At 38.8% G+C, this 16,195-nt stretch overlaps 1 protein-coding gene across 1 annotated transcript in view; it reads left to right on the top strand.

The window, feature by feature from the left end:
* The first annotated feature begins 5,660 nt into the window (after positions 1-5,660).
* VSIG1 (V-set and immunoglobulin domain containing 1) overlaps positions 5,661-16,195 on the top strand; it is a 37,328-nt gene continuing 26,793 nt past the window's right edge. The window contains exon 1 of the mRNA XM_043570256.1: positions 5,661-5,878. Within this exon, the coding sequence (XP_043426191.1) occupies positions 5,830-5,878 (49 nt within the window). The 5' untranslated portion in view covers positions 5,661-5,829. The remainder of the gene's footprint in view (positions 5,879-16,195) is intronic.

Here is a 16,195-nt window from a genome sequence, read left to right on the forward strand (position 1 = left end):
CAGGGTGGTAGCAGTGAAGGTGGGCAAAGTCATCAGAGTCCAGTTATATTTTGAGCATGGATTCAAAAAGATTTGTAGACAATTTGATGTGGTACATGAGGGAAGAGAAGCAAAGATGATGCAAAGTCTTTGGCCTGAGCAACTGGGAGGACAGAGCTGCCATAACTGAAAGGCGGAATGAAATTATAGAAGCATTAAGAGAAAATATATATTAATATTGTATAATAATACATAATAAAATTTCTATAGTCTTGGATTGGGGAAGGCTTTCTTTTTTTTAAAGTTTATTTATTTTTGAGAAATAGAGGGAGAGAGAGCAAGAAAGGGAGGGGCAGAGAGAGGGACACACAGAATCTGAAGCAGATTCCAGGCTCCAACCTGTCAGCACAGAGCCCAACATGGGGCTTGAACTCATGAACTATAAGATCACGACCTGAGCTAAAATCAGATGCTTAAGCAACTAAGCCACCCAGGTGCCCCTAATTAGGGAAGGCTTTCTTAAGGAAGACATGAAACTCACAAGCTGTGAAGAAAAAATTTCCAGATTAACTACAACAGAAGACATGAAATTAAAAAAAAAGACAAAATGCAAACCTTCTTTATGGGAGAAGATGTGAAATAAAAAAAAAAGTGACAGACTGGAAGAAAATATTGATAATATATATACCAAACTTAGTTCCTCTTAAATTAGTTCTTAATTATCAATCAATTAATTAATCCTTAATTAAGGGATATGAATTAAGATTCCTAAGGTATAAAGAGCACTTCTATGATATTAAAAGACAGATAATTCAATGGAAAGTGTCCTAAGGTCATAAACAGGCAATTCATAGGGAAAGGAATACCAACTAGGCCAGTAAACCTATGAAAAAAGGCTCAGCCTCGTTAGAGAAATAAATATTAAAACAGCAACGTAATACCAGCTTTCGCCCACGTTACCAGTAAAATATATGACTGATAATTTTCGTTGTTGACAAGGCTGTGGGAAACAGGCACTCTCTTTTTTTTCTTTACAAATTTTTTATTCAAATTCTGGTTAGTTGGGGCACCTGGGTGGCTCAGTCTGTTGAGCATCCATCTCTTGATTTGGCTCAGGTCATGATCTCACAGTGAGATCGAGCCTTGTGTCTGGCTCTGCACTGGTCGTTGAGCCTGCTTAAGATTCTCTCTTGCTCTGCCCCTCCTCTGTGCTCTGTCTCTCTCTGTCCCTCTCTCTCTGAAATAAATGAACAAATAAATTCTAGTTAACCCAGTGCAAATATTGGTTTTAGTAGAATTCAGTGATTCATTACTTACATACAACACCCAGTGCTCATCACAAGTGCCCTCCTTAATACCCATCACCCTTCTAGCCCATCCCCCACCCATCTCCCTCCATTAACCCTTAGTTTGTTCTCTATTGTTAACAGTCTCTCATGGTTTGTTTCCCTCTCCCCCCCCCTTCATCTGCTTTGTTTCTTAAATTCCACATATGCAGTCTTAGTGTAGGTGTAGATTTGTAAAGAATTTCTGGTGGATAATATTGCAGCATCTACCAAGATTTAAAGCGTTCATATCCTTTGGTCCAGCAGTTCAATTTCTAGGTACCTAATCTACAGAAATAATCACACAAGCAGGCGGAGATGTAGGCAAAGGGATGTCCATTTCACCATTGTTAATAATAGTGAAAAACTATTAGGCATAAGAATTGGCCAACAAAAGAATGGCTAAGTAAGTTGTGGTACATCCGTACTGTGAAATATCATCCAGCCTTCAGGCATATAAGGCAGCTCTATAGATGTAGTTGGACATGCTGACCTAAAGAGACAATAAAAATGCTTTTTCAAGGGAAGAAACAAACTATAGAACACTAATGTGTAGTATGATGACCTTTGTGATTTAAAAAACAGACACCATGCATGTGTGTGTGTGTGTGTGTGTGTGTGTGTGTAAATTCACAGGCGCTCTGAGAAAAATGTGAAAATCCTATTGTGAGCGTGGCATGGGCTTACACATGTAGGTGAGAGAATAGAGACTTTCTTCTTATTCTCTGTATACTCCTTTGTTCTTTGAAACCCCTTTACAATCCAAATGTGTTATTTTTGTAATTTTTAAGTTAAAAAATGAGAAATATGTCAGATACTGCAGATTTCTGAAAGTTCCCAAAGAAGAATCCTGGAAGCGGTAACACGTTTGTTACATTAAATTCACACTGTGCCACTGTGACAGGAAGAACAGCATCTAATGCGTGCTATGTGGCCTTGGGAAGGACACAACGTTTCTGAGCCTCTGGTTTTTTTTTTTTTTATATGGAGAATGTAGATAATACCTGCCCTGTGTGTTTTCATCAGTTGCAAAGATAAAATGGAAAAGCAGTTGAAAAATTATAAAGCCTTGTAAAAATATGAAGCATACTTAATAATACTTCATGTGCTAGTTCTTTGTCAATAACATCAAAATTCAATACCAAGAAGAGAATTTAGATGATCTCTTTGAATTGGTTTTAACAGAATTCTTCCTGTCCTGATTAGGTCTTACCTATAGAAGCAATGTAGGCATTGTACATCAATGTTCTAGAGAGTTATGTGTTTGTATGAGACATTCTGGTGCAGATGGGTTTGGGCAATAGCCTTACGTCATACTCTTCATGCCACCCATTTCAGGGCCAGCTAGCTTGGTCATAGTGAATTAATTAGAAAGCTTTTACTTAGCACCGACTTTGTGCTTAAAATTCCACTGTAAGCAGGTAGCCAGATATCCAAGTTTGCCTGGGACTGTTACGTTTTACACTGTCCCGTTCTGTAATGGCTAATAGCAGCCTATTCACTCTCAAAAGTGTCCTGTCACCTATGGGCCATGGAAGGAAACACAGGAAGCCCCTGGCTTCAAACACCAGTCTTAGAAATTTCTTTCCCAGTCCCAGCTCTTCACCACTGGAAAAGCCAGTATTACTTTCATGGATCTTTTGGAGACTTAATGGACTCAGAACCAAGACTGAGAAGACCTGCTGTGGACCTCCAGAGGGCTGCCCCACAAGTTGCCCTCCTCTGCAAAACCTCCTCCCTCAGACCATTTCTCTTTATTGCATTGCTTCATACTCCTGGCCAGAGATTTATTTGGGGTGGGAGGGGGAGGCAAGCATTCCATTTTCGATAGTGTAAACAGGTTGGGGAACGTTTATGGCAATTGATTTTTCCCCTCCTAACATAGAGCTGATTGATGGTCTGCTTCTATGGAGGAAGGGGACTGGAGGAATAAGGTTGGAAAGGAAAAGGTAGTCTTGGAGCATGAGTTATGGCTGGTGAATTAGACCCTCCCTCAGGGCAACCAAGGAAATCAAGAGGCCAGGGGGCCATGAAAGTTGGGAGCAGAAAGGAAGGTGGGTGTCAAAAATATGCAATAGTTATTTGGGGAAAAATGTTGTTATGTTGTTTTGTGCTCAACCCATGTCTTAGGAGGGGAAAGGAATGTTCTTACTTGGCCACCTACTGCTCCTTCTCCTCTTCCCCTGCTCTATATGGCCCAGCAACCAGAATTCACACCAATGGCCTATGTGCCACATGAGTCTGGGAATGAGACTTCCATTTAAAGCATCCTGCTTTGACAGGAATGTGTTCTTGGATTCAGTCAATGGGCTTACCAATACATTTTTGTATATGCCCTTTCTTTCCTTATTTATCTTTTTAAGTTTATTTATTTATTTTCAGAGAGAGAGAGAGAGAGAGAGAGAGAGAGAGAGAATTCCAAGCAGGCTCCACACTGTTAGTGTGGAGCTCAATGCAGGGCTCAAACTCATGAACCGTGAGAACATGACCTGAGCTGAAGTTGTATCCTTAACCAACTGAGCCACCCAGGCGCCCTAGTATATGCCCTTTCTTAATTTGGGACCTGCCTGTATAAGACCTTGTCTCTGCCCTTGAGTGGCTCAGCTATTGGATTTAGGGGAGACCCAGTTAATAAATAAGAAACTACTGGAAAGCAAGTGCCAACCATAAGGTATTGGCTCTAAGTACAGTGCAAATCTTTCCAAGGTGGGGCCCAGACAGGGGTTGTATGCAGGTTCGTCCAAATTTTCACATAAGACGGCATTACTGATCTGCCCTAAGAATATGCATAGACAGCAAGAGGATGGAGGAGAAAATTCTAAGTAATGCTGGAATTCACCTGGAGCCAAGGTTTGGCACCAGCCATGAGCATGGACAAGAAAGGCTGTGGGAAGGAATCAGGCCTGATGGAAGCAGTGGAAAATTGGCCCGGCTCCGCTGAGCTGGGCTCAAACATTCCCTGTAAATTAAAGTTCACAGAACATATCAGTGCAGTGCGTACATGTTTCAGAGTGACTGAGGCAATAAATCGTGACAGCGTGTTTCAGGTGGGTGATTTAACATGACTAAAGTTCAGAGGAGGTGAGGGTCAGATCTTGGAAAGTTAGGGAATCCAGATGAAGGACTTTGGTCTTGTTGGAAGGCATCCATAATGGTGTTAATTGAAGATGCTTAGTCAGGGTTGAAACATCAGGATGTGGCTGGTACACAGGATGAAGGAGGAGGGAGTCAGGGAGACCATTTAGGAAGCTGCCACAGTAGGCCAGGAGTAAAGAGCTAACTACCTGACCCATGGTAGAAGCAGCAAATTTGTGAAAGGACAAATGTGAGAGCCATTGCACAGGTAAAAACAACAGGACTTAGATATTGTGAAAGAAGAGCCAGAGGAGGCCTTCCTGCATCTGAATTTAAACACAAGAGGAACACTGTTATGAAGGCTTCTCACCTATACAGCCTGTCATGCTCTCCTAGGAAACTCCCTTTCCCAAGAAACCCTATTGCACCTACTCAGTAACCTAATTCTGCAAAAATTCAGATTTATCCGATGAAAGTCTTTATTATTTTTATTATTATTTAAGTTTATTTATTTTTGAGAGAGCGAGCATGAGTGGGGGAGGGGCAGAGAGAGAGAGAGAGGGAATGAGAGAATCCCAAGCAGGATCTACACATTCAGCACAGAGCCAGGTGTGGGGTTTGAACTCTTGAACCATGAGATCATGTGGGGCTTGAACTCTTGAACCGTGAGGTTGTGACCTGAGCTGAAATCTAGAGTTGGATGCTTAACCCACCAAGCAACCCAGGAGCCCCTCCAATGGAAGTCTTAAAGCGTTTATTCACTCACCTGATTTTACAAAGTTAGGTGGGTGGATAAATACTACAGGGTTTCTGACCAGGGAGGCCAAAGCATACTATTCATTCCACTGCCGAGGTAGTGAGAACCACCAGGTCTTCAAAAAAAAGTGTGATGCGTCCACAGTTGGTTCACACAAGAAATGAATACTTTTTGCTTCATAACTCCTGTGTCCTTCCTGTGAACCCTGTCTCCTGAGAAAATCTCAGAGCACGAATTTACTAACTTAATTTGTAAAAGGAGGTTAGTGGATCCATACTGTAAGACTTTTATGGAAATATTTGAAATTAATTAGCCTTGTCAGCTTTTATTTGCATAGGTTCACTTCCAACTGTATAGTCCCCCCAAATTTAACTTTTTAGTAAGTATGATTTTAAACAATAAAACTTAGAGAATCTGTGTACAAAGAGCTTGAAGAATTTAAATACATGGGTTTATTATTAACACAGTAGCAAATATATCAAGAAACACGCCCCATGAAAAGTGTTTCAAAGAAACACACATCTGCTGTGAGAAAGGAGTATACCCAATAAGTAAGCCCAAAGAAGCTGTTTGCTTCGTGATACCAGCAGATAAGCCTGGCAAACCTTGGTGTGATTGAAGAAGCCAGTTTGACACTCAGCCTAGCCCAGGCAAGCTACCGGGCCTCGCCTGAGCTCAAGGAACCTCGACACAATGGTGTTCGCATTTTGGAAGGTCTGTCTGATCCTAAGCTGCTTTGCAGGTAAGGGAAGTGTCTCCAAACCATCAAAGACGATTGGGAACGGTTTTCTTTTAAACTCAAATCATGAATTTTTACATGTGTTCTTCTCTTGCACTTCAAGGGAATTATGATTCGTTTGCAGAATAAAATAAATGTTAGAACTCTAGCTTAGCAAATATAGGCCATGTCGTAAATGTAATTGTTTTATGTAGCATCTGAATTAAAAAAAATTTTCTCCGAAAAATCACAGTAGCTTTCCTTTTCTTGATTGGGAAGGTGAACAGATTAATTTACTCATAAGCTGAAGTTTGCACTAGGGATAGTTGTGTTTTTTTCTGTTTCGGTTTAGTGTTTCTTTTAAGGGAACTCACTGTGATCAACTTGCGTTGTTACAACAGGCAGAGCTGGGCTTGGAGGGCCTACTATGCTTCACTCTCTAAGATTTCTTTAGGTGTTGATGTTTTCCAAGCCTAAGACTGTATTTTGGAAAATCCGCGAGTGATTTATTGTTGTACATGGCATGGGTGTTTTTAGGGATCCGAGCAAAAGAAAATAATTTTTAAAGTCAAAATCCTGATGTTGGTTAGACCCAGGAGAGATCACTAATTCAGAAAATCTCTTGGCTCATTTTCTCAAGTACCAGATACATTTGAATCTGTTTTTATGATGTTAGCTAGGTACAATAATATTATTTACAGTCATGCTGATATTGTTAAGCCATTGGCAGTATTAGGCAGTCATTAGGATGAGGTTTACTAAGCATATTTAATGACATAAGAAAATGTCCAGGATAAAATATTAAGTGAAAGAGCAGATCCACACATTTGACTAGAATAAATTGTTAGAAGGTTATATACCAAAGTGCTCATGGTGATTACCTCTGGCTGATGGGATTATAGATGATTTTCATGTATTCCCCAGCATTTCCATATTTTCCGGGGTTCCTACAAAGAATATTAGACAAGTTGTATCATTAAAAGTGCTACTTTTCGAAACTATATGGTAGTTAGTAATAGTTCTCTAGATGTTCATTACTAAATGTTTAAACACCTGTGTTCTATGGAATCACCAGAAGGCAATATTGCATTTATCCTGTGATTTAACCAGGACTCAGAGCTGGAACAGCTAGAACACCTTTCTCAGCTTCTGTGCTAATGGGACTATGTCATGTCACAATTTTCCCTTCCCCCAGGAATATTCATTTTAAACCTTAATTTTAGACAGTGAAAGTCTTTGTTCCTTCTTAAAGAGCTTCCAGTCATTAGCTAATTTGGTTATCCCTGGGTCTTCTGCACCAGCCCCCTAAAATCACACATGTAGTCAATAGCTATTTCCTTGTGCGAGGCCTTATGCAGGCCTATACTAGACAGCAGTTTTGGAATAGTTACAAGAATGGTTTTTACTGTAACTAACTAGCTAACTAACTAATAGTAGTTAATTAGTTAGCTAGTTTATATAAGTAATATATATATTATATATATAATTTAATAGTGTGTATATATATATAATTTACTGATTACAAGTGTAGTGTATGGTCATTGTGGAAAGGTTGAAACTATGAAAACATATAAATAAGAAAATAAAAATCACCAACAATTCTACCACTCAAAGATTTGGTTGAATTTCTTATATATATATATATATATATATATATATAATTTCTTATATATATATTTCCTTTGCAAGTATATATATCACATTACAAAATTGGGTTTATACCTTGTATACAATTTCCCATTGTTTAAAAAATAACTTGGATGATGTTAAGGTTTTATTTGATTGTGACTTTTAGAACAAGGCCCAATCAGAGTGACCAATAAATACTTCAGAGCCTTTGTTCTTAAATGACTACATAACTGGTTTTGCTGGCATATAGTGTATACTGCATATCTGTACACAGATAATCTAGCTGGCCCATAGCAAAATATGATGGTGTCAGTCTAGCAGATGGAATGGAAATATGGTATAATATATTGCTTCCTGTGCTTACATACGTATAGAAGTCTGAGAGAGGGAGATTTCAGTAATCTGTACTTGTCATTGATAGTGTCCCTCAGTTGATCCAGATGTGGCTGTGAAATGATTGATACTGTTTTTATCAATGTGAAATTTGATGTGCTACCTGGACTTATTTCTTGGGCAGAAAGAATGTCCCGTTTTTTGGTGTCAAGCCTGGTGCCTGGCACATAGTGGGCTCATAGTAAATGTTTGTTGGAAGAATGAATCATCTGAAATGCTGCCATTTGGAACAACATGGATGGACCTTGAGAGCATTCTGCTAAGTGAAATAAGTCAGAGAAAGACAAATACTGTAGAGTATCACTTATAAGTGGAATCTACAAAATCCAAACTCATAGAAACAGAGTAGAATGATGGCTACCAGGAGCTGGGGGGTGTTTGTCAAAAGTTACAAATTTCCAGTTAGAAGATGAATAAGTTCTGGGGGATCTAATGTACAGCGTGGTGACTCAAGTTAATAATACTGGATATATACTTGAGACTTGCTAAGGGAGCAGATCTTAAATGTTCTCACCACAAAAAAAGAAATGGTAATTATGTGATGTGATGGAGGTGTTAGGTAACACTATGGTGGTAATCATTTCACCATATAGAAGTGTATCAAATCAACACATTGTACACCTTACACTTACACATTATTATATGTCAATTATATGTCAGTAAAGCTGGAAAAATAAAAGAATGAATTAACTTCTCAAACCTCAAGCATTCAGAAATAATTTTCACATACATATTTAAAATCAGTTTTCTGCACAACTAAGCAAGACAGATTTTAATCAGAATCTTTCTGTATAATGTTATATGTCAATTACACTCCATTAAAATTTGATTTAATCAAAATCTTTCTTACGATTTCTTAGGAAGTCTTAGGTTAAATTCCATTGCAGGAAAATCATTTTCATAAAAAACGTCTTCTGAAAAAAGTTCACCCATATCATTTCAGATACTTGTAATATATATTAGTCACCTTTTAAGAAGATATGTTAATGTTTTCATTTTCTGGAGGTATGTGCTATGCATTTTACAGCAGTAATATAATTGAACTTCGGTTTCACAGTCAAATCCAAAAAGTAAGTGATAATTTGGTTATAAGTCAAAAATGAGGCAATTATATGTGAAGTTGCTGAAAATTAAATCACTGCAAATGCCTCATGTTGAATATGGTTATTTAAAGGAATATTTTTTGCTGTGGTATATTAAAAGAATAATTCCCTATAAGCAAAGTGCCTGCCATGTTGTAGGCATTAAGTACTGGAGTGAAAAACCACGACCAAAACATGAGGCACTAAAAAAATCTCTTAAAAACATTGGTTAATTTAAGTAAAAAGCATACACTTTGGATTAGCTTTTTTTAATAATAAGCACTGATTTTTAACAGCTATTACACATATTTCAACCACATATGTGTTGCTTGTTTTGATTTTTATTTATTTTTAAAAAATGTTTATTTATTCATTTTGAGAGAGAGAGAATCCCAAGAAGACTCTGTGCTGTCAGTGTAGGGCCTGACGTGGGACTTGAACTCACCAACCGTGAGATCCCGACCTGAGCCGAAATCAAGAGTTCACATCCCTTGTTTTGCTTTTTAATCCAACCAGGGTAGTGAGGGGAATTGCAGTTCTGAGTTTTGTTTAAATCAGGTACTAATCTTCATGTTGCTATTTATTCACAGTCTTGTTAATATAGAGATTTTTTTCCCTGACTTTTTCAGTTTTAAAATAATTTCCCAAAGTAGAGTAAATTTATCCAAAGGAAGGGAACTTTTATTTTTATCTGCTTCTCACAGAATCACTTTCAGTTTACAGGAAATTTTATTGAATGGGCTAGAGAATGATCTCAAAGGTTTAAGTAATGTATGGTAATGGAAACATGTGACATATCTTGTACATATATATTTTTAAATTTTTTTGAAAGAGAGAGAGAGAGAGAGAAAAAACATGAGTGGGGGAGGGGCAGAGGGAGAGAGAGAAAATCTTGAGCAAGCTCCATGGAGCATGACTTGGGGCTCCAAGACCCTGGGATCGTGACCTGAGCTGAAATCAAGAGTGGGACACTCAACCGACTGAGCCACCCAGACTCATGGGACATTTTTTTTTAAGTTCATCTGTAAATATGTAGCTTTTGACTCTGAAGTGTATTGTTGCTGTATTAGGGATGGACAATTTCTGAGCACCATCTTTTCTTTACAATTTAAGGATTGATTATGGTGCTGAGTATTGGGAATCTGGGCAATAAAATGGTCTGGAAGTATTGTCTTGCCAACTGTTACTTATTTACAGGACACTGTGTTGTAGTCCTAGAAAATACTGTCTCACACTAGATTTGGAGGTTGCCATTCTTATTCTATGGTGATATTGTTGAGCTTCTACAGATCTCAACTTCTTTGGGCATTTTTATGTCTCCTATTTTAAAAAAAATGTTGAAAATGTTTAAATCACGTTTATAGTTCCCCAATCCTTGATTTTCGTTTGTCCTCATTCTGGTCTGTGCTCAAAATGACTTCCCACTGTGTTGATAGGGAAGGCAGAGATTGTGTCTGTCTTGTTCATTATTGCTTCCCCAGTAGCACTATATGTGGCACAAAATAGGCTCTATTTGTGTATTTGTCGGTAGGCACCATGGCCTCTTCCATGGCTTGCCTTGTGTGAGAATTAATGCTTACTCTGCCTTCAAGCACTTATACCGAGAGCAGCTTTTAAAAGGTTTGGGGCGGGGGTGGGGGGGTGGGGAGGGGGCGGGAGCAGCGTGCTTACGTTGTCATAAGCTCCCACCATGAGCCCATCCCATAACAGATATTGAGACCCAAACTAGAAGACAAAAATGATGGCGAAAATCATGGCCAAATAAAACCTGAAAAATCTCTGTTTGGGGGGAAAAGTTTCTGGGAACTTTAATGGCCACCAAATCCCCATGTTGTCCTTTTTATTTTGAACACTTTAAAGACATTTGGAAGTCATTTAAGCATAGCCAGAGATGTGTCTAACTTCCAGGAGAAATGAAATGGGGTCTTTGAGGGCAGGAGAGAGCCACTTAGCCTTCCCCAATAAAGTTTCCATTGGAAAGAGTAGCTATTTTCTGTATGCAAATTTTAATTTTTGGAAAGGCATGACCAGAACCAGGACAGCATGGATATAGAGCACTGGGAAGAAGGAAACTGCATTGAGTTAGAAGGTGCTGCATTGTGTCTATCCTAAATCACGTATTTCAATTTATCACAGTATCAATTGCCCTCTCTCTAAACAGCTAACCTCTGGCACAGAAGCAGCTGGACCAGGTGGCCTGGCTGTGACAGAGAACTTGGCTATTGAGTACAGAAAACCAGGGGTCTCAGGACAATGGTGTGCCTTTTCTTCTAATTTTTCAAAATGTTTGTCAATTCCCTGATTCCTTTTGCCTGTCATTAAGTATGAAAAATAAAATGAAAGAAGTCTTTGGGTGTGCAGAATTAGGAAGGGGGCCAGGATTTGGCTTTCTGTACTATTTCCTCTGATCTTCCCATGATCTCTGTATCTTCATTCTACTCCTACTCCTTGTCTGTAACCCTGCAAGCAGCTAGAACTCTCACTCTAGTTCCCCTGCAGCATGAAGAACATCTCTTAAACTTGACCTTTTCTTCTAATACTTATCTGACAGTCTTCTGTTCCATCCTGGAGAACTTCTATACTCTCTGACTTTGCAATGGGTAATAACCAGTTAATCGAGTGAGCCAATGCCTCTATAGTATTCCCCAAAGTATTGTCCCTTATCATAGCCCCTTGGAAGATGCTTGTATAGTACCAAGAATTTCAAGTATGGTGGTGGGCTAGGTTTTTGGGTAGGGGGCTCTTGCGTGGTCCTCCAAATAATAGGGGCAGCTCACTCTTTTGGAAGTCCAACTGTTTTCAAACTTTGTGGTATGAGGACCTTTTTACACTCTTAAAACTTGAGGGACCCCCAAAACAAAGACTGTATATTAGCCAATTTGACAATAAATTATATTTAAAAAAAAACTTGAGGGAAATTTCTGGTCTGGATAAAAGGGCATAGATCATGCTTCTCCTTGCTTCTTTCTGCTAAACACAAGTGTAAACCCTCCCTGGAAATAATGTAAGAGACAACCAAGGGAGAACTCTGAAAGACAGTAAGAAGAAAGCAAAATGGTGTGGAGCCCTGGAAATAACACAGTGGCAAGGTGTTTTATGTCTTTCTACCAAACAGAAGAAGGGTAGCCAGTTCTGGCATTTCCAGATCCCAACCTAGCCACAGAGGGCAGCCCAGGGAGGATTATTCTTCCACCAGATCTAATGAAAGCTCCTTTGACATCATGTGAGCCCAACACCACTGGGTGAGTCATCAGAAGCCACACTAACAATAGTAGACAAAGGAAGCCTTTTCTTTCCTCACTAGGCCTGAGAACTCACTTTCATCTAGAGATATTGAGGTGGGAGGGTAGAACAGACAAAAGGAATGAAGTCACAGCAAATGTTCAGTTCTGGAAGGCTCTTTGTGTGTGTCTGAGACTCCCCCTGCCCCCAGAGACACAGGAGCAGTCAGGGGTACCAGTAGGAATGTCCCACCATATCAATCCCCCACTGAGAGACACCCAGCAGCCTGACCTAGAGAAACACTTCCACCCTCTCAGGCAATAGGATGAGGGACAAACAGAAGCCCTAGTGACAGCAGATAAACCAAAGAGACCAAAACAATACTGCAGAGATTCTAAAAATTAAACTAGCATTAGAACCACAGCTCACAAAAGTAGGCTGAGACCTGTGTGTAAAGCATAAATAAAACAAAATAAAAGAGACTGTCTGCTAAAATGACAGATTTAAATAGGAGTTTCCTAATAAAATAGACAAAATTTCTATGGGTTTGGACAAATGTATAACGGCATGTATGTGCTATTATATTATCACATAGAGTATATTCACTGCCCTAAAAATCCTCTGTGCTCCACCTATTTATGCTTTCCTCACTACTCACCCCTTGAATCCAATGATCTTTATATTGTCTCCATAGTTTTGCCTTTTCCAGAATATGAAAATTGAAATCATATAGGATATAGACTTTCCAGATTGGTTTTTTCATCTAGTAATAAACATTTAATGTCCCTCCATATCTCTTCATTGCTTAATAGCTCTTCTTTTTAGCACTGAATAATATTTCATTGTTTGTATATACCACAGTTTATTGATCCATTCACCTACTGAAGGGCATCTTGATTGCTTCAAAGTTTGGGCAATTATAAATAAGGTTGCTACAAAAAATTCACATGCAGATTTTTGCATGGGTATAAATTTTAAACTTTTGGGGGGTAAATACCAAGAAGCATAATTGCTGGATAATGTGGTGGGATTGTGTTTAGTTTTGTAAAAAAAAAAAACACCAAACTTGTCTTCCAAAGTGCCTGTACTATTTTGCATTCCCACCATTAATGAATGAGAGTTCCTGTTGCTCCACATCTTCACCAGCATTTGGTGTTGTCAGTGTTCTGGAATTTGGTCATTCCGATATGTGTGAGGTAGTATCTCATTGTTTTAACTTGCATCCCCCTGATGACATATGATGTGAAGCATCTTTTCATATGCTTATTTGCCATCTATATATCATCTTTGGTGAGATGTCTGTTAAGGTCTTTAATCCGGATATATTTTTTAATGTATTTATTTATTTTTGAGAGAGAGCAAGACAGAGCTCAAGCAGGGGAGGGGCAGAGAGAGAGGGAGACACAGAATCTGAAGCAGGCTCCAGGCTCTGGGCTGTCAGCACAAAGCCTCATGCGGGGCTTAAACTCACAAACCGTGAGATCATGACCTGAGCCAAAGTTGGACACTTAACTGACTGAGCCACCCAGGCACCCCTAATACAGATATTTTTTATCCAGTTGTTTGTTTTATTATTGAGTTTTAAGAGTTCTTTGTATATTTTAGATAGCAGACCATTATCAGACACGTCTTTTACAAATGGTTTCTTTTAGTCTGTAGCTTGTTTTCTCATTCTCTTGACAGTGTCTTTTGCAGAGCAGAATATTTTAGTTTTAATAAAGTCTAGATTATCAATTATTTCTTTCATGGATTGTGCTTTTGGTGTTGTATCTAAAAAATTCATTACTATACTTAAGGTCATCTAGATTTTCTCATATTATGTTTTAGAATTTTTATATTTTGCTTTTTTAATTTCTATCTATGATCCATTTTGAGATTATTTTTGTGAAGGGTATAAAATCTGAGTCTCGATTCATTTTTTTGTACATAGGCAGCCAGTTATTCCAGCACCATTTGTTGAAAAGATCATCTTTGCTCCACTGTATTGCCTTGCTCCTTTGTCAAAGATCAGCTGGGGGCACCTGGGTGGCTCAGTAGGTTAAATGTCTGACTCTTGGTTTCTGCTCAGGTCATGATCTCATGGTTCATGAGTTCGAGCCCTGCGTCCTGCTCCGTGCTGGCAGTGGAGAGCCTGCTTGGGATCTCTATCTCTCCCTCTCTCTGCCTTTCTCTCTTGTTGCCTGTCTCTCTCAAAATAAGTAAATAAATTTTAAAAAAAGATCAGTTGACTCTTTTATATGCAGGTGGGTCTATTTCAGGGCTCTCTATTCTGTTCCATTGATCTATTTGTCTATTTGTTTTCACCAATACTATACAGTCTTGATTACTATGGCTTTACAGGAAGTCTTGAAATTTGTTTTTCCAAATTTGGAAGTCAGTCTTTCAAATTTGTTCTTCTCCCTCAGTATTGTGTTAGCTATTCCGGGTCTTTTGCTTTTCCATACAAACTTTAGAATAACTTTGTCAATATCCACAAAATAACTTGCTGGGATTTAGAAAAAAAAATTAATGTTTATTTATTTTTGGGAGAGAGAGACAGAGACAAAGTGCGAGCAGGGGGAGGGGCCGAAAGAGAGGGAGACACAGAATCTGAAGCAGGCTCCAGGCTGTCAGCACAGAGCCCAACACAAAGCTGGAACCCACGAACCACAAGATCATGACCTGAGTCGAAGTCGGGCACCTTATCAACTGAGCCACCCAGGCACACCTAACTTGCTGGTATTTTGACTGGAATAACACTGACTCTATAGATTGAGTTGAGAGGAACTGACATCTTGAAAATATTGAGTCTTCCTATTCTATTGAGACATAGAATATCTCTCCATTTATTTTGTTTTATTTCTTTCATCAGAGTTTTCTAGTTTTCCTCCTACAGCTCTTATACAGATTTTGTTACATTTATACTCAAAGTATTTCATTTCATTGGGGGGGGGTTGCTAATATAAATGGTATTGTGTTTTTAATTTCAAATTCCACTTGTTCATTGTTGGTATGTAGGAAAGCAATGTACTTTTGTGCATTAACCTTGCATCGTGAAACCTTGCTTTAATCACTATTAGTTCCAGAAGGTTTTTTTGTTGATTCTTTTGGATTTTCTACATAGGCAATCATGTCATTTGTCATTTCCTTCACAATCTGTGTACTTTTTGTTTCCTTTTTGTATATTATTGATTTAGCTATAACTTCCAGAATAAGGTTGAAAAGGAGTAATGACAGGGAACATCCTTGTCTTGCTCCTGATCTTAGTAGGAAAGCATCTAGTTTCTCATCATTAAGGATGACGTTAGCTGCAGGTTTTTTGTAGATGTTCTTTATCAAGTTGAGGAAGTTCCCCTATATTCCTGGAGTTTTGTTTTGTTTTTTTTTTATCACAAATGGACGTTGGACTGGGGCGCCTGGGTGGCGCAGTCGGTTAAGCGTCCGACTTCAGCCAGGTCACGATCTCGCGGTCCGTCCGTGAGTTCGAGCCCCGCTTCAGGCTCTGGGCTGATGGCTCGGAGCCTGGAGCCTGTTTCCGATTCTGTGTCTCCCTCTCTCTCTGCCCCTCCCCCGTTCATGCTCTGTCTCTCTCTGTCCCAAAAATAAATAAACGTTGAAAAAAAAAACAAATGGACGTTGGACTTTGTCTACTTCTTCTGCATATGCTGATATGATCATGTGACTTTGTCTGATACTTCTGCATATGCTGATATGATCATGTGATTGTAAGAAACCTGTTGATGTGATAGATTGCATTAATTCATTTTCAAATTTTGAGCCAGTTTTGCATACCTGAGATAAATTCCACTTGGCCGTGGTGTGGAATTCTTTTTATACATTGTTGGAGTTGATTTACTAGTATTTTGTTGGGATTTTTGCATCTATTTTCATGAGAAATATTGGTCTATAGTTTTTTTTCTTGTAATGTCTTTGTCTGATTTTAATATTGAGGTGATGTTGACATCATAGGGTGAGTTAGCAAATATTCTCTCTGTTCTATCTTCTGAAAGAGATTGTAGAGAATTGGTAAAATTTC

This window comes from Prionailurus bengalensis, chromosome X, assembly GCF_016509475.1.
Source record: "Prionailurus bengalensis isolate Pbe53 chromosome X, Fcat_Pben_1.1_paternal_pri, whole genome shotgun sequence".
NCBI lineage: Eukaryota > Metazoa > Chordata > Mammalia > Carnivora > Felidae > Prionailurus > Prionailurus bengalensis.